Source organism: Phascolarctos cinereus, unplaced genomic scaffold (genome assembly GCF_003287225.1).
Source record: "Phascolarctos cinereus isolate Bilbo 61053 unplaced genomic scaffold, phaCin_HiC Scaffold_9;HRSCAF=440, whole genome shotgun sequence".
NCBI classification, from domain to species: domain Eukaryota; kingdom Metazoa; phylum Chordata; class Mammalia; order Diprotodontia; family Phascolarctidae; genus Phascolarctos; species Phascolarctos cinereus.
The window spans coordinates 21,617,225-21,635,665 of NW_027556402.1; the positions used below are offsets into that span (position 1 = coordinate 21,617,225).

At 39.9% G+C, this 18,441-nt stretch overlaps 1 protein-coding gene across 3 annotated transcripts in view; it reads left to right on the forward strand.

Moving 5' to 3' along the window:
- Positions 1-18,441, forward strand: part of SHROOM3 (shroom family member 3) — a 229,595-nt gene that overhangs the window by 176,522 nt on the left and 34,632 nt on the right. For all 3 annotated transcript variants that reach the window (XM_078148982.1, XM_078148983.1, XM_020988383.2), the window contains one exon: positions 14,481-14,612. In XM_078148982.1, coding sequence (XP_078005108.1) covers positions 14,554-14,612 — 59 coding nt within the window. In that variant the 5' untranslated portion in view covers positions 14,481-14,553. The remainder of the gene's footprint in view (positions 1-14,480; positions 14,613-18,441) is intronic.

The following is an 18,441-nucleotide window of genomic DNA, read 5'->3' on the forward strand; positions in this document are numbered from 1 at the left end:
CATACCTCCTCCCACACAAAGTGCATTAGTATGTTAGATTTCCCATAATCCCATTAGCAAGTGTCATTTCTATTTTTTGTTATCTTTGCCAATCCAGTGGGTCTGAGGTGGAACCTCAGGGCTGTATAAATCTGAATTTTTTTCTCATTAGTAATTTGAAGCATTTTTTCATATGGTTGTTCATAGTTTGCATTTCTTCTTTTGAGAACTGCATGTTGCTATTTGACCATTTCTCTATTGAGGAATGTTTATTGATCTTAAATATTTATAAAGTTCTCCTGAATATCTTGGATATGAGATATTTATGAAGTAAATTTGCTGCAAATTTTTAAAAATTTTCCCCTAGTTCTCAATTTCATTTACAAATCTTCCTGCATTGATTTTGTCTTGGCATAAAGAAAGAAAGAAAGAAAGAAAGAAAGAAAGAAAGAAAGAAAGAAAGAAAGAAAGAAAGAAAGAAAGAAAGAAAGAAAGAAAGAAAGAAAGAAAGAAAGAAAGAAATTTATGTACTCAAAATTGACTATTTTTTCTCCTGTGAGCCTTCCTCTCTACCCCTTATTTGGACACAAACATCCGTGGTCATAGCTATGAAACATATCTCCTTCCCTGCTCTTCTAATTTATCTTTTATGATGTTGTTTATATTGACGGGGCAGCTAAGTGGCACAGTGCAAAAAATGCTGGGCCTGGAATCAGGAAAACCTGAGTTCAAATCAGGTCTCAGATACTTGCTAGCTATGTGACCCTGGCCAAGTCACTTACACCTGTTTATCTGTTTCCTCATCTGCAAAATGAGCTGGAGAAGGAAATGGCAAACCACTCCAGTATCTCTGCCAAGAAAATCCCAAATAGGGTCATGAAGAGTCAGACATAATCAAAAGAATTGACAACAACAACACTCATTTAAAGTTGATTGTGGTAGAATGTATGAGTTCTTGGTTTAAAACTAATTTCTGCTAGTGCCAGACTACTTTCCAGGTCATCCAGTATTTTTTTTTATTAGAAAGTGAATCCTTGGGGCAGCTAGGTGGTATAGTGGATACAGCACTGGCCCTGAAGTCAGGAGGACCTGAGTTCAAATCCAGCCTCAGACCAAACACTTGACACTTACTAGCTGTGTGACCCTGGGCAAGTCACTTAACCCCAATTGCCTAAAAAAAAAAAGTGAATCCTTATCCCAGCAAGAGTCCTTGAGCTTATTGAACACTTTGCTAGCTTATTCAATTTACTCTTGTGTGTTGTATACCTAATCTTTTCTACTGGTCAGCTTTTTTTTTTTTTGGCTAGGCTTGCCCAGGGACACACAGCTAGTAAGTGTTATATGTCTGAGGCCGGATTTGAACTCAGGTCCTCCTGAATCCAGGGCCGGTGCTCTATCCACTGCACCACCTAGCTGCCCCCCCCCTTCTTTTTTAAAGTACTAAATAGTTCTAATAGCTTGCAGCTTTGTGACACAGATCTACAACTACTAGGTCCCATTTCCTTCTGAATTTTTACATTTCTTTTGAGATTCTTGACCTTTTATTCATATAGATCATCATTCTCATCATCTGCTATTTTTCCTAGTTCTATAAAGTAGCCATGTGATAATTTGATTGGCATAGCACCTAACTGGTGAATTAATTTAAGTAGTGTTGTCATTTGTATAATATTGTCACAGCCCAAACATGAGTAATTAGTATTATTTTTTTTGATGAGGCAATGGGGTTCAGTGACTTGCCCAGGTCACACAGCTGATAAGTGTTAAGTGTCTGAGGTCACATTTGAACTCAGGTCCTCCTGACTCCAAGGCCCGAGTTCTATCTACTACACCACCTAGCTGCCCCACAAGTAATTAATGTTTCTCCTATTATTTAGGAGATGTCTTTAGGCTTGTCTTTATTTCTGCAAAGGATGTTTTGTAAATATAGTTACAATTCTTGTAAGTACATCCATTGGTGGACTGCCATATATTTAATATCCTCTGTAACTGTTTTGAAAGGAATTTTCTTTTTCATTCTCCTCCTTCTGGTTTTGTTGGTAACATAAGAAAAGATTGGGGTTTTTTGTTTTATTTTGTTTTTTTACTCAGTATTTTATTTCTCCTCAGTTACATGTAAAAAGAAGTTTTAACCTTTGTTTTTAAAACTTTGAGTTCCAAATTCTCTCCGATCTTATATTTAAGTATGTTCCATGTAAGCAGCATTTGATGGGCTCTGCTTTCTACTCCATTCTACCATTCTCTTCTGTTTTAGAAAGAGTTCATCCCATCCATGGTCATGGATCTGCCTGTTACTTCTGAATTTCCATCATGTCCTCACCCACCTTTTCTTCTTTCCCTCCATACTTTTCAGTGGAAAAGGAGCTGGGGAAAGAGACTCTTAATAGTAATAATCTATATTTAAAGTGATCTGTTCCTACAATCTTTTTTCCCTCCTCTCTTTTCTAAGCACAGCTCTCAATATTTGATTCTTGTACGTCCTCTCTTTCTAATCCCCCCATTATGATCCACCCTCTGAAGTGGAAATTTATTTTGCTTATTTTTATTATCTCTCTGACTATGCCTTCTTCCTGTTAAGCCCCTTTTTCCCTTCTGTTGAGTTTAGTGTATTTCTACACCATGTTCACATAAGAGTGAGGTTCACATAAAAGTGAGGGTCATGAGGTGCCGTATGCAAAACAAGTTACAATTTCTTTTTCGTTTCTTCCCTAGTGTGTGCCTTTCACTTTCCTTTTCTTTCCTCTCTTAAGATCAACAAAACAGTAAAAAAAACATCTTGTCCCTATGTTTGTCTACTTGAACTGCCTTTGTGACAATTGGAAAGAACTACTACTTTTCAACTCAGCTTTTGAGATTCTGATTCTGATGGGAAATCAGTTTCCATCCCATGTTCTAATAAGAAGCACAGCATCGCTTAACCCTTTTGAATTAGATTCTTTCTATTTTCTTCTTTCTTTCTGGTTCTACCAGATCCGGATAGTCTCCCTATTATGATTTTTTCAAATGTGGTATCTGTATTTGGGGTTTGCTGGGGTTAGGTTTTTGGTTTGGTTTTTGGTTTTTTGTTTTGTCATTTGGCGGTTTTTTCAGAGGCCTGATGAGTCTTCAATTATCTCTCCTTGACCTCTTTTCAAGGCAGTGATGGTTGTTTTTTGAAAATAAAAGTCTACCTTCCTGTAATTCTATTTTTTAATCATTATTTTTAATTTTGTTTAAAATGTTTTTTCTTTGATTCATTTCATTTGATTCGTTTGGTTTCCTTCATTCTAGGGAGTCTGCAACTTGGGTAAGATATTCATTCACCTTCTATTCTGAGTTATGCTGTCTCCTTCTGTTGTTTTTCCATGAGTTCTTAACTTTGCTACCAATTATTTTTTTTCTTCCCCATTTCTTCCAGTCACTTTTGTAGGCCTTATGACAGACATTTTTTCCCCTGAGACTTTGTACTTGTTGTGGCATTACATTCTTCTGGGTTGACTTTTTGTGCTTCTCAGCTCATAGGATTTATTCATTGTGTTTTAAGTTTTTGCCTGTTTATTTATATTTCTAGTCTCAGTTCTTGCTTTGAGACTTTGCATGAGGATCAGGCTCCCTCGCCTTCAGTACTTTTGAATGGTTTGACCAAACCCTGTTCGATCTTTTCCCATATGTAGCCTGGATGCTGTGGCTGCTGCCATCATGGATATCTTGGCTCCCACTACTTCCCCTTCCCCCTTTGCCTCAGTTCCTGGTCTTTGTCTCAGGCTCTATTTGTCTCTATCTTTTTTTGCAAGATCTCTGATCAGACCTTGGTTCCATTCCTTGTTATAGCCCTGACAGGCTGCCCTTGAGTGGTGGAGATCTTGGTGTTTTCAGGCATCTTCTAAGTCACACCACAGCAGATGCCTGGTCTCTTGAGTTAACTCTTCTGTTAATACAAGTGATCTGAATATGCACAGCCAGTGACTGTCTCCTTGTAGATGGCTTATGGGGACTGGCTCTGTCCTCTACTTCTGTTCTGCCAGGCCAGGACCCAAGAAGACCTTGAGTGCAGGAGCTCATACTGACTTGTGGCATCCCTAGAGCATCCTCATTCAGAGTACCTGCTGGCTTCAGGTCTGACTCCCATCACCCTGTTCACTAGAGTGGCTTACCTGGAGCAGCTCTCTCCCAATGTTCTCAGGCTTTAGGTCTATCTAACTGAATTCATCCTCAGCTGCCAGGCGTAACCTTTCTCCCAGCCTCTGTCTGCTTCCCTTGGTGCCATTCTAAGTGGGCTTTAGAAGATTTTCTCATGAGCTTTCTATTTGCTCTACTTCTATTTACTCACACAAGGCAGGTGCTCACATGGAGGTCAGAAGAAGTGATACAAGGACTCTTTCAAGGTCTCTCTGAAGAACTTTAGAGTTGATTGGGAGACAAAGGAGACACTAGAACAGTTATGATGTGCCCACATCAAAGAAGGTGCTGTGCTCCATGAGCATAGCAGAATTGTAGTAGCTCAAAAGAATCATGAGATGTGCAAATCTAGAGACATCTCCACTCCAAATGTCTATATACACTATTTGCGCCCAACCTGTAGTAGAGCATTCCAAGCTTGTATTGGTCTGATCAGCCACAGTCAGATGTGAGCCATTTCCAGTTGTCCGGATCTACATCTGGCCACTGGACCCAGATGGCTCCGGAGGAGAAAGTGAGGCGGTGACTTTGCACAGCCTGTCTCACTTAAATCTGTTTCACTTACATATCATGACATCACTTCCTGATGTCATGGTCCTCTTTGAGAATGAAGGACAAACAACACAGTCAGACGCACCACACCTTGACACTGACATAGTGGTGTCATTTTAGTCCACTTCGAGAAGATATTTTCTGGACGATGTTTGTGTAAGCTAGGCTGCTCTGTTGCTTACATCTTGCCATCTTAACCAGAGGTTTGAGACTTTCCTTTTCTAGCTGTTCACTAACCATCCCTTCAGACAATGTTCTAGAATTTTTTTAATAGGAATTGAGTCAAGCTCACCCTATAGGATTCAGACCATTATTATCTTCCTTTTTTTGAAAACTAGAGAATTTCCCCTTCTGATCTTACAATAACTCTTCTATCCTCTAAGAATTTCAAATGGTCACTGACAATGCCTCAGCAATCATTTTTTCCCAGTTCTTTTCAGTAATCTAAGATGTCATTTATCATGGACAGTTGATCCTTTCTTACTAAAATTTTATTTGTCAAGACCCATCAGCCATTTTTGTACTTGTTTTTCTAATCCAAAGAGAATTCTTGGAAGGGAAAACAGAAATAAAGTGAAAGATGGTTAGATCTGACTTCTCAGTTATCAAACCCCATTCCAATTGCTCCAGTTAGTTGTTTTTATTTACCCTTATTTGTTGCTTTTCTTTTCTCCAATATAACTTAAAAAACAAACCATGCCTTTTTATTATCCTTGGTTTCCCTCACCGGCTCATTCTGAGCTTCAGTAGTCCTGATGCTACATTTTTTTTTGGAGGCAATTGGGGCTAAAGGGACTTGTGATCAGGGTCACACAGATAAATGTCTGAGGTCACATTTGAACTCAGGTCCTCCTGACTGCAGGGCCAGTGCTCTATCCACTGCAGTGCCACCTAGTTGCCCCTCCTGACACTAATTTTCACACCACACTTTTATATTTGTTTTCTATTTTCTTCCCTTGTTTCCGTCTTCAGAATTTGTGTCTTTTTAATGTAAGTTGGTCAGTTGGTGGATTCCTAGTTTGTCTATATGGATCTCTTTAGACAACCACTCCCATTTCTTCCTCACTGGCATTGTTTTTCTTTGTATATCCTCAGAATTTTGTTGTTGAGAACTTCCCATCTGTGATAAGACATTACCTACCAATGCTATGAGCCACCCCACACCTGCCATGCCGCTTAGGTTGTGCTCATTCTTTCCCTAAAAGGCAAGGAATCCATCCCTAAGAATCAATTGTTCTATCACTCAAGTCACATATAAGGGTTGATGCAGCTTCCTGGTTTCTTCAGGTCATGTCTCTGGGGCTCCCTGGTCACCTAAACACATAAAAATTCCCTACCCATGTGGAGTTGGGGGCCCTTCAGATTTTGTGGATGTTCAAGACTAGATTCATCATCATATCCCATCTCTGCTGACCATACCCATTTCCTTATGGAACGAATGTATGGGGGCGGGGGGGGAGGTGTCTGGCCAAGCTAAGTGCCTTATCCTTGTTGAGTATTCTTTCTGTGCTATAGCTAAGAAAGCCTCCTTTTGTTAAACTATTCATTGACCTATGAGTGACTAATTTCATTCTAGTATAAGACCTATATTATGTGAGGAGAGCAATTTCTTTTGCAGAGGTAGCAGAGAGTGGGTAGGCTGTCACCTTGAAGGAACTAGGGACATTACAAGAGAAATTCAGTCAGCAATCTGATGTCACTAGAGCACAGTGGCTACTGAAGGCATGGTCCGTTGGAGCTGACTTGGAAGCCTCTTTCTGCAGTAGAGTCCCTGGAGCTGTCAGGACTAACTATTGCAAAGCTAGTTGAATCCTTTATATGCTTCGAATAGAGACCTCCTTTTAAAGTAGCTAAGTGAAGGGGTGTGCATCCCTGGATTCAGAAAGAAGAATTACCATTTCTGGTTCTGAAAGGGAATGGGTGAAATTCCTAAAGTAAATGGGTTTGATAGATTAGATCTGTGCATCATCACCACCACCTCCAAACATTACCAAGCCCAAGGATCAATGTCTAGGGGACAATTAGTTTTGAAACAGCATAATTACATAGCTGTGGGAAGACCAACTTGTGAATGAGTGGGAGATCAATGATGGGGCAAATACTACACTAGGGATGGTGGGAAAATAGGTGCAAAGCCAGGAGTACTACTAGTTGAGCAAATGGTGATGATACCCTCTACCAGAGATAACTTTACTTGTAGCACCTGAAACAGAGGTTTGATAACATGATCAATAAGCTACCGGAGTAGATTATATAATAATCTACTATAATCACAGTGTAATACTATACTAATATATGTTATATAATATTTTATATCTAATATTATGTGTATTATATATAATGTGTACCATATATAATATTATAATACTATGATAATACTATAATCACAGTATAATAAGATTATACTGTAAAATCCAGCTCTGGGACAGGAGTCCTTCAGCCCAATCTAAGCCAAGGCCTCCTCACCCTGAGGCTTGCCAAGGTATACCCTAAACCCCCTCCCCATTTGGATAAAAGGAATTATGGAGACTGTCTTTCTGGCTAATATAGCAGGGAATCCCCAAGTCAAGTCAAGTGAAAAGGCCCTTATTAAGCACTTGGCTATGTGCCAGTCCACTAAGGACACAAAGACGGGCAAAACCTGCCCCTGCTCTCAGGGAGCTTACAGTCTAACAGGAAGACAACATGCAAGCAACTATGCACACATAAGATTTATCCAGGCTAAAATGACGGTCATCTTGGAGGGAACACACTAGCACTAAAGGAGATTGGAGAAGGCTTCTCGCAGAAGCTGGGGTATGAGCTGAATCTTGAAGGAGGCCGGGATGTGGAGGTGAGGTGAGAACATTCCAGCCATGGAGTACAACCAGCGAGAATGTTCAGAGTGGAGACAGAGAGTCTAGTTTGAGGAAAAGCAAAGAGGCCAGTGTCACTGGCGCATAGAGTAACCCATTGGTACACACCCAGAGATAATATTTTATAGAAAACTATTTTCCTTTATTATCACACAAATGGCCAACTTCAGTGCTGTTCATATATAGTGGGTGTTCAGTGAATGCCTCCTGAACGACTAAAGTTAATTTACAGAGTTCACACTATATTTCATTTTGTATGTCCATGACCCTGAACGGGAGGCTGTCCTTGACCAAAGGAAGGCCAAACAGATGCAGATTGTATAATATACACTGGAAAATGGTTAAATTGCCCCACTAAATCCAACTTAAACATCCCACCAGTGATGGCCTGGATCACCCCACTTACATTTGGTGACATTGACCATATTGGGCCCAATTCTCCCCGGTACTCATTAGCCTTTTACCAAGTTAATGCTCAACATGCTTTTAATATGCTCATCTTGGTTATAGCTTTAGACTGAAGTTCTATCTAAAGGAAACAAATGTTCATTCCAGCATGTTCATTTTTTTCAAGCATTATTTGACTTTTTCTATCAACACATCTTCAACCCATCTTGAGTTTCCTCCTTTAGAGAGGTCTTAGGCTAGATCCAGTCAAGACCAGTCACTTCCTTGCTTGGTTACCTCTTATATTTCATATACCGTGACCTTTGACCATCTTCACTTTGGCAATTAATTTTAAATGGTCTTGCCCTGTTCCTTGTTTTGTATGAGTGAGTCTATTTAACCCCAGAAGGTGCTTGAAAGCCAGGGCTAGGCCATATATTATTTTTGTATCACAGATCTCATCTGGCATGATGGAAGGAATGTACTAAGTACTCAATAGATAGTTGAGTTGAATTGAAACCTCCAAGATACAGGTATAACAAAAATATCCCGAACTGTCTCTGTTCTAACAATAGCATCTGAGGAGGGTCCAGACAGGGCAATAGTGTGTCAGTTAATAGTCTAGTTTCATCAATCTCTCCCATTATGTAGTCTCAGATTCCTTGTTTTGTGGTACAAAACAGTATAAGAGGGCTCTGTTCAAATTTTACATAAAGGAAAAATTTAGATTGAAGAGAGAGGGAAGAGTAGGGAGAGAGAGAGAGAGAATATGGAGTAGAAGAAGAGAACGGGTCATGCTTTGGCTTTTCTTAATATACTCAGGATAATGTGCTGTAGAAAAGATTTCCTTCTAAAAATTCAAGATGTCACAAAATCTGAAGGCATGTGGAATTCTTCAGTCAATCGACAAGCATTTTAATAATCATCTGCCACGAACCAGACACCATGCTAGGACTAGAGATACAAAGAATGAAATCATCTGTACTCTCAAGAAATTTATCTCCTCTTGTAGGAGACATGTGTGCAGAACAAACATACATAAAAATACAACATAAAAGATAGGAAGGCTGTGTTGTCAGTTGCCCCAAGGAGAATAATGTATAATGAGACTGGAAAACTAAACCAGAAACTAGCCAAGATGGCAGAGTTAGAGGAAACATTGCAGCCCAGCGGCCCTGAAAACTACAACCAAAGATCTCTGAAAAGTGTCAGAGACAAAGTGGTGATAAAAATCTAAGGAGAAGCCATACTGGGTCATCTTTGAAGCCCAGGATTACAAATCTGAGCCACAAGTGCATGGTTCTTCCACAGGGCAGAACCTGTAGAACAGGTATGGGCCAGGATGGCAGAACCAAACCCCCGGAATGACATAGCAGGACTGGGATCTCAAACTCAGCCTCCAGGGGAACAGAGCCTCCGAACTGGTGATCACATGAGGTGGGAGGAATCTGAAACTAAGGATTCAGTCCCCAGGCTCAGAAGCCACAGTTGGGTCAGGCTAACCTAGCAGAGGCCCCCTCAAATTCAGCCCTGGGGCAAAGAGCAGGGTTGGAGCACTTGTACAGGTTCCCCAAAGGTGAGATGTGAGCCTCAGTTCACAGGCTAAGAGGCTGTGGTCCTGTGGCTCTCACTCTACTCCAGTGCACTGCTGGTGGACCTATGAATTGGTACAACCATTCTGGAAGACATTTGGAATTAATACTCCACTAAACTGTGAATACCCTTCAACCTAGAGATATAGCACAACTCTGTCAAAACCATAATTAATCAAAGAAGAAAAGGACATGTCTGTACAACAATACTTAGAGCACCTCCTTTTGTGGTGGCAAAGAATGGGAAACTGAAGGAATGCCCATCAATTGGGGAATGGTTGAGCAAATTAGGGCATGTTAAGAGTAACGGAATGCATTCTGCAGTGAGGAAACATTGAGATTTATTGAATAGGGGAGTGACATGGTAAGACCTCACAAGGAAAATCACAAAGAAATTTGGAACTGGACCACTGATGTTCCAATGAGGAAACTCCCTTTGCCAATGTAGATATAGATATTGCCAATATAGAACAGTCCCTGCTGTCCATGTTTTCTCCCCCAATGGAATATAAGTTCCTTGAGGTGTATCTCTTATTTTTGGAGTGTTCCTCTAACAACACTTCCATTTCCCATCATCCTTTGCACCAGATGTTTCTGACACTCCTTCTTCACCTCTGCCTTTTCTTTGTTTTCCTTTAAGGTTAACTTCAAATGCCACCTTCTGCACACACTTTGCCTGCTTCTCGCCTCTCTCATCCCATTGCTAGTGCACTCCCTCTCCAAACTACATTGTTTCCATTTTATTTTCATTTTTAAAAAGCTTATTTTGACAAGCATTTATTATCTGTACTTCCTTTTATCCCTCCATTTGCCCACCCCCCAGCGAAACAGTTAAAAACCCTGGTGACCAACACAGTCCAGCAAAACAGATTCTTACATTGCTCATGTCCAAATATGCGTGTTTTTAATCTGAATTTTAATTCCATCACCTGTCTAGATGGAGGAGGGTGGCATGATTTCTCTTCAGCCTTCTTTGCTCTTGGTTTATCAGAGTCTTAAAGTCTTTCAAAGTTGTTTTTCTCTTTCATCTTGTTGTCACTGGGTACATTGTTTTCCTAGCTCTATTTACTTTACTCTGCCTCACATCATAGTTCTTCCTAATTTTCTTTAAAACTATGCCATTTCTATGTACTATTTTATATTCATATGCCCTAATTTGTGTAGCCATTCTCCAATAGGTAAGAATGCTGGCATCAGGTTTGAGGTTACTGTGAAAAGTTCTGCTAAAAAATGTTTTTGTACATATAGATCTTTATGTAATCAAAATTGTTTACTTTATGTGCTGTGATCCTCTCTATTACTGGTTTACTCAAACTCTTCCCCTATCCATAGATCTGAAAGGTAATTTCTTCCTTGTCTTTTAATTTATTTATGGTGTGTCACCTTTTATGTCTAAGTCACACGTCCATTTAGAATTAATCTTGGTATATGGTGTTAGGGGTTGGTCTATACCTCATTTCTGCCAAACTGCTTTCCTGTTTTCCCAGTCATTTTTCTTAAATAGTGATCCCTTCCCCCAGCAGCTGGTATCTTTGGGCTTTCTGAGCCCTAGGCTTACCTAATTTGCTCCACTGATCAATGTCTTTATCAACCAGGATCAAATAATTTTTTTACATTACTGATTATAATAGACTTTAAGATCTGATACCCCTTAACCACCTTTTTCATGATTATTCCTGAGATTCTTGAACTTTTGTTCCTCTATGAATTTTATTATCATTTTTTTCTACTTGTATAATATAGTCCTTTTATAGTTTGACTGGCAGAGTATTGAATAAGCAAATTTAGCTGTTGTTGTAATTTTTATTATTGGCTTGACTTACCCATGAGCATTAATATTTCTATGGTTATATTTAAGTCAGTTTTTATTTCTTGTTTTTGTTTTTGTTTTTGTTTGTAGGCAATTGGGGTTAAGTGACTTGCCCAGGGTCACACAAGTTTTTATTTCTGCAAGTAGTATTTTATAGTTGGATTCTAGTTTGGATGTGTCTTGGATAGATAGACTCTCACATTTCATATCTCCTTTAGTTATTTGACATGCCCTTTCTTTTTTTTTTAACACTGTTCTGGGTTTTGTTGGCAGTAAAAAATCATTTTATATTACCAAAAAGGATTTGTGTGCATTTATTTTATATTCTACAACCTTGTTGAATTTGTTCCTTCAATTGATTTTTTGTTTGACCCTTCAGGGTTTTCTAAATTCTCATCTGCAGAAAGCAATAATTATGTTTTCTCTTTGCTTCCGCTTGTTCCCTCAGTTTCTCTCATTAAAGTCTTAAGTAAACACAGTCCACTTGACTGGAAACAAAACAAGATGCCCTAACCTAGAACAGCCTCTCTTGAAACAGGGCTCACCCACTATTGTGCTGCTACCAGGCTCAGCGGAACTTTCTTCTCTCACCACCCCAGGGTTAAGAGTGGGAATGCTTCTCCTCCAAAGACTGTAGTTCTAGGTTCTGAAGTTTCATCCATTTCCTTTTCTTCAGCCATCCCTTTTCCCCTCTGGGTGCTCTAGTTGAGTACACGTGGTCAATATGAGTGCATAAACAAAATTTTACTGAGTTAATGAGGCAATCTCTGCATTCAATTTTGTGCAGTTGATGTCATGGTACAATCTCATGTTACTCGGTGAGCTTGGCACAGATTTAAAAGGTCAAATAATCTCTTTTCAGTGCTCACTTCTGTGATCTCTATCCCTAGTCCTCAGACTCCTGTAGTCAGAACTGAGGATTAAATTGACACAGAACAGAACAGGTTAGACTAGGAAGAGAAGAGACCATAGAGTCTAGGTATATCCACTAGATTCAGGTGAGGTTTGAGGGCTGAACATGGAAGTAAGACTAGGAGAAGTTACCCTAGGAAAAGGCTTGGGGTGGACATGAGTCTTAAACAAGCAGTTGCCTTCTCCAAGGCAAAATCTTTTCTAGGGTCAATATGTGGAAATCTATGGACTTGCCCTTCACATGAGGTGCTGCAGTGGATAGAGGACTGAACCTGGACCCAAGAACACCAAAGCCGTCTGACACCAGTACCAGCTGCTTGCTATCTGTGTACACCTGGGCAAATCACTTACTATATGCCCCAGTTTCCTCACCTGTAAGATGGGAATAGTAATAGCATCTACTTATAGGGTTGTTTTGAGGATAAAAGGATATCTATAAACCTTTGAAAACCTTAAAGTGATATACAATTATTCTATAAGCTTTAGAGAAGCTCCCCAAATTTTACCTAAGGTAATCATCCATTTCCCACTCCTTTAGAACTCGACTTTGAGTAGGAGTAGAACAAGCAAGATGTGTGAAAGTAAGAACTGTGTGGTTTTTTAACATACATAAAAGGAACACCATCTTTCCAGTCAGAACTGAGTACAGTTCCCATCTGTTTGTGTGACCTTGGACAAATTATCGAGTTGCCCTGAGTCTCAGCTTAACCATTTGTAAAACTAGAAATAATTATCCTGCCACTACCTATCTCGTAGTGTACTTGGGAAGATCAAATGAAAGTGAATGTGTAGTGTGGTGGGCATAGAGCACCTTACTCTACCACCTGACTTTCCTTAGTCACACTCTGTCAAACCCATTCAGAAATCTAGTTTTTTCTCACCTGAGTTATGGTCTCCACCAGCCTTACCAATCCAAACCAAGTTATCTTCTGTCAAATGACTCACCTTTTTCTTATGTTAAGAAACCAAAACCCACATTTCTATTAGTTTGATTACATCTAGGCAATATACAATTGTCCTGTAGTCACCAAACAGCCCTAAGTACTAAAGACTTCCCACCAATCAACCTCAGAGTCCTTATATTACTCATATGTTATGTAGATCCTGGGAAATGTGATAGCTCAATCATCTTTATTTTGAGTATGTGTCTTTTCTCTGAGCATCTCCCTTTTTAGTGTTTCTCACAACTATTTTTGTTTCTTTCCCATTTCTTAATATAGTTGTCCAACTTAGAAAGAGGCACCTTATGTAGGAAAAATTTTGTAAATCATAAAGCATGATTAAAATGTCAGCTTGTTATTAAGAGGCCAATCAGATTTCACGTAAGACTGGTGAACTCAACATGAGACTGAGGCCATTCTACAAAAGGAAATGTGAGGGTACGTGTTAAGATTTTCTGATTTCATACATATTTTTTTATCTTTGAGACACAAACTGGCACAACATAAGTCTCATTAGCAAAAGGTTCACAGAGGCATCCAATGTCCTGGGAGTAGACCAAGAAAACTGCCAGAGCTCCACATCTAAGGTGTCCAGATGGCAGAGGTGAAGAGAGATGAACAGCCTGGCACAGCATCATTCACCAAACTCACTCTTCTGTATTTCAATCTACAACCATAGACCATGCCCATTTTCTTCCTTTGCTCTTTTTTTTTTTTAAGATAGTCCGAAGTTAAAGTCACTAGACGATAAAAATGAGGGCAATTTTGCAAACCAGAGGACTGGAATGAGATCTACTCTCATTAGCCCAAGGAGAAAAGAAGCCTGGTACTCAATTAGCTGCTAATCTTTACCTGATTCTTGCCAAGTACTTGAAATGATGATAGTGGTTTTTTATTTATCCAGCAGAAAGGAGGCCTTCAACCCCTCTGTAAACAGTAACTCATCTTCCCAGGACTGGCTAAGAGATTGAAAAGAAACAAATGTTACCATTCACATATTTTGCCCATGGAAGAGTTGAAGCCAAATGAGATGTAATAATGATAACGGTTGATGATGATAACCACAACAACATTAGGGCAGCTTGGCCATTTGAAGATGTTATGACTAGGAGCAGTAAGAGAATGACTAATAGAAATATTCTCTAGAGCCTTTATGAATTATATACTTGTTACCTTGAGATATATGAAAATATACCAGCTTAAACTTCTAAATTCATGAGTTAGCCTTCAGGAAGAGTCTGTTGTAGATGTGGCTGACACTGAAGGGTTGCCTTTCCCATCTGTCTCTCTCCAGGTGCAGTGAACCTGTGAGCCGACCACACTCCTGGCATTCAACCACATCTGGAGACGACCGGACTGATGCCAGCATGATGCAAATATCTCAGGGCACAATTGGAACTCCTTGGCACCAAAATTATCATTCCAGGTCTGTAGCACATGCCTCAGCTGTGGCTGAACGGACTCGCAGAATGATGACGGGCGGGTTGCTTTCTCTCCTGGTGATGTGCCCAAAAAGGAACATCTGCTCTTTTAGCCTCCCTTTTTCCATCATTCTCAGCCTGTGTCCTTTTCTCTCTTTCATAAGATTATACATCCTCAGTGCTATCTACGTCCAGAGAAAGAACAGATGGCATCCGGATGCAGATCAAAGCACACTATTATGACTTCCTTTTGTGTGTGTGTGTATTTTTTTTCCTAATGGTCTGTTTCTTCTTTCACAGCATAACTAATATGGAAGCATGTTTTACATGATTGCCCATATATAACCTATATCAAATTGCTTACTGTCTTAATGAGGAAGGGAGAAAATTTGGAACTCAATTTTTTTTTGAATGAATGTTAAAAATTGGCTTTACGCATATTGGGGGGAAAATGAAATAAAATTTTTTTAAAGATTACACTTTCCTTATGAACCCTGAGGATTAAACCATCCTTCTTGCCACCCTCCTTCCCCCAATCTCTCCTTCCCCCAATCCCTCCTTCCCCAAAACATAATACATGAGCAGAAACTGATGTTAAATCTCTTCCTATAGTGGTAGGCAGGAATCCAGAATCATCCCAATCTCTGCCTGACCATTTGAGGGATCTATACATTTTCAGATTGGTTGTTTCGCTAGTAAACCATTTAAAAACTATACTAGAAAGAACAACAAACAGAAACTTTCCTCCCTGCCAAAGCCTATTTGCTGAGGAGTGTACTATCGAATTTTAGCTTATAGTTAAGACAGCTTTCTTCTTTATTTTCAAGAGAAAATTCCAGATGCTTTGCTTGCTGGAGTAAAAAGTACACCCATTTTTTTCTTAGAATGTCCTTTTTGATCTTTGTTTTTCCCCCCTCTGCATAGACAGCCTACTTTATCTGTGTCCCATTTTTTCTTTTCTCCCTTTCTCATCTCCCTACTTTTCAAATCATTGCCTACTTTGTAGTTGGCCTGCCAATATAAGTCAGGGTCTTATGCCAGTTTACATCAGTTGGCAAATATTTAAGCACCTACTACGTGCCAGATGTTACTAATGGGACTATTGCATAATTAGGAGAAACTAGGGAAGAAACATGGGCTCATAGATTTACATCTGGAAATGGTCTTACAGATTTAAAGTGATCAAGTCCAACAAAGCATGAAGGTTATAGAAATTAGGTGACTTGCCAATGGTTACAAAGCTAGTAAGTGTCTCAGATGGGATCTGAACAGAGGTCTTCCTGACACCAGGTCCAGCATTCTAACCACTGAGCCATTCTTCCTCTTGGATTAAATGGATTTCCCAAAGCTATTGATGAAGGACTCCAAAGCCATAGAGAAAAACTTTTAATTATTCCATGATTTGTACTTGCAAAAAAAAATGTTTTCCTGCTGAATTAATAGGAAAGTCTTTTATGCAGGTTTCTTGAGATTACATGGCAAGTCAGGAATCCATGTGAGAGTAGAAAATCTTTCTCCTGACACTGCCACTTCATTCTCCACCAAATCATCTAGCTCTTTCTCGAACATGGCACCAGGGTTTGCCTGGAGCAGGTACCTAAGCACATGTCAAATTTAATGGAACGTTAGTAGATTTTTTAAATGGTAATATCTTAATTTTTTTATTTTTATTTTTTAAATTTATTTCCATAAGATTTTGAGTTCTAAATTTTCTCCCCCTCCACAAGATGGCCTGCAATCAGATATAGGCTATACATATACATTCATATTAAACATTTTCACATTAGTCATGTAAATGACAATATATTTTAAAAATACGATAAGAAGCTCCAGCTTCCAGCAAGGTTTAAAACCAAAGCCCAGAAGATGGCCTGAACACACACTCTTCTGGGAGAGGGGGGAGCAGGGCATGGAAAGGGGTGATCCAGGAAACATGCCCAGCTCCTTGCTAAGATACGCTTAATGCAAGCCAACGTTCCTTATCTCTGTTGCTTCTGCAACTGGCCACCTCCCAAAGAGACATAAATCCAAATTCCCACATAAAATAAAGAGCTGAGCCAGCAGGGAGGCCATGCCCATTGGAGTACAGTCATTTTGATGAGTGTCTGTAAGCAAAATCATGATGATTTCTGACAGTCCTCCATGGGTGAGGGGGTTCAGCAGGAGATTTCCAAAGGTTAACAGTTGCCATCTTTGAGAGACACCGTTTTTTGTTTGTCTGTTATTTTGTTTAAATATGACTTAGCCTCCTTTTCCCTACCCTCTAATATTTTTTGTTCCTCTCTCCTCTCCATGAAATAATTTTTTAATCTATTCATCACTTAGGAGAGGACCAAGTCCCAGCTCCCAAAAACATTAGAGAGAGTTCCCTCTGACCTACAAACTTGGAACCTGAGTGAGCAAGAATCAGTTAGCTGTCTGATTGTCCAGGGGGCCTGACTCTAGGGCTGGAAGGGATGGTTATCCCTTTCCTAAAATTCCAGAAGTGGGAGTTTTTCAGTTTTTGTTTATGAACAAAGGGAATGTAAACAGAGTTAAGCCACCCATATAAATGAGGATCATAAAACTGCCTTAGGCTGGGGTATACTTTAGCTGATGGATGTGTTGCACCCACACCTCCCTGTTCTCTGATGGAAGCCGAGACCAGAAGCTATTCAATAAGTTGAGAGAATTTGGTATCAGGGTAGCCTTTGGTTGGTAGGAAAACAGAATTTACCCTGTTCCCTCTCCTCACCATCCCTATTTCCTCCTGTCCGTCACCTTCCCCCGTGGCCCTGAAGGAACTTGTCCACCACTACAGATGTGAATAATTCTGTTGTAATTGTTTCAGTCTTGTCTGACTCTTCATGACCCCATTTAGGGTTTTCTTGGCAAAGATACTGGAGTGGTTTGCCATTTCCTTCTCCAGCTCATTTTACAGATGAGGAAACTGAGGCAAATGGGGTTAAATGACTTGCCTGGGGTCTCACAGCTAGTAAGTATCTGAAGCCAGATCTGAGCTCAGGAAGATAAGTCTTCCTGACTCCAGGCCAGGCACTCTATGCACTGCACCACTTGGATAGCTTGCGTTTATAGCCCTTTTTTTTTTAATAGAATCTGTGATTTGTCTGCTATAGGGAATTCTCAGGGAAGAGCCTCCCTCTCCTGGGTCAGATGAGCCACCTTTTCTTCATCTTATAGTCTTCAGGCATTTTCTGGGACAGTGAGAGGTTAAGTGACTTCTATGTATCAGAGACTGGACATAAATCTAGTTCATCTTAATCTTTTTTTTTTAAATGTAATTGACCTCTTTAGCAGTCTGGTAAAAGTTGTGGACCCCTTCCCAAAATAATGTTTTTGAATTATTGAAGGAAATGGTAAATTTCAGTTAGAGGCTAGTCATTTTTCTACTATCTACACTCACAGATCCCCTGAAATCTATCCATGGACCCCTGGGGGGGTCTATGAACCCCAAGTTGAGAATCTCTGATCTGGTGCAACTTTTTTCCTTTACAGGTCAGTTAGAAGGAAAGGCAGAGGGACATGAGGGGAATTCTCATTTTCCTTTTTCCCCAAAATCTGGAGATGATTTGACATGAGCCCCTGCCCCCACTTTCCCTATCACCTCTGACCCTTCTCATTCAAGCTGCCCATCCATTGCTAGAACATTTTTCTTAATACAACAACTTGTCAGCTCAAAAGCGCCATGTGGGGTGGGTTAAAGAAAGAAAGGCTCACATTACCTCAAAAGCTACAGTAGAAATCTGTGTTCCTCCCATCACCCCACACAAATCATCCTGTAATCCATTCATTTCATGCCGAAGGCTTTCTATGATGGCAATGGCAATTCTGGCA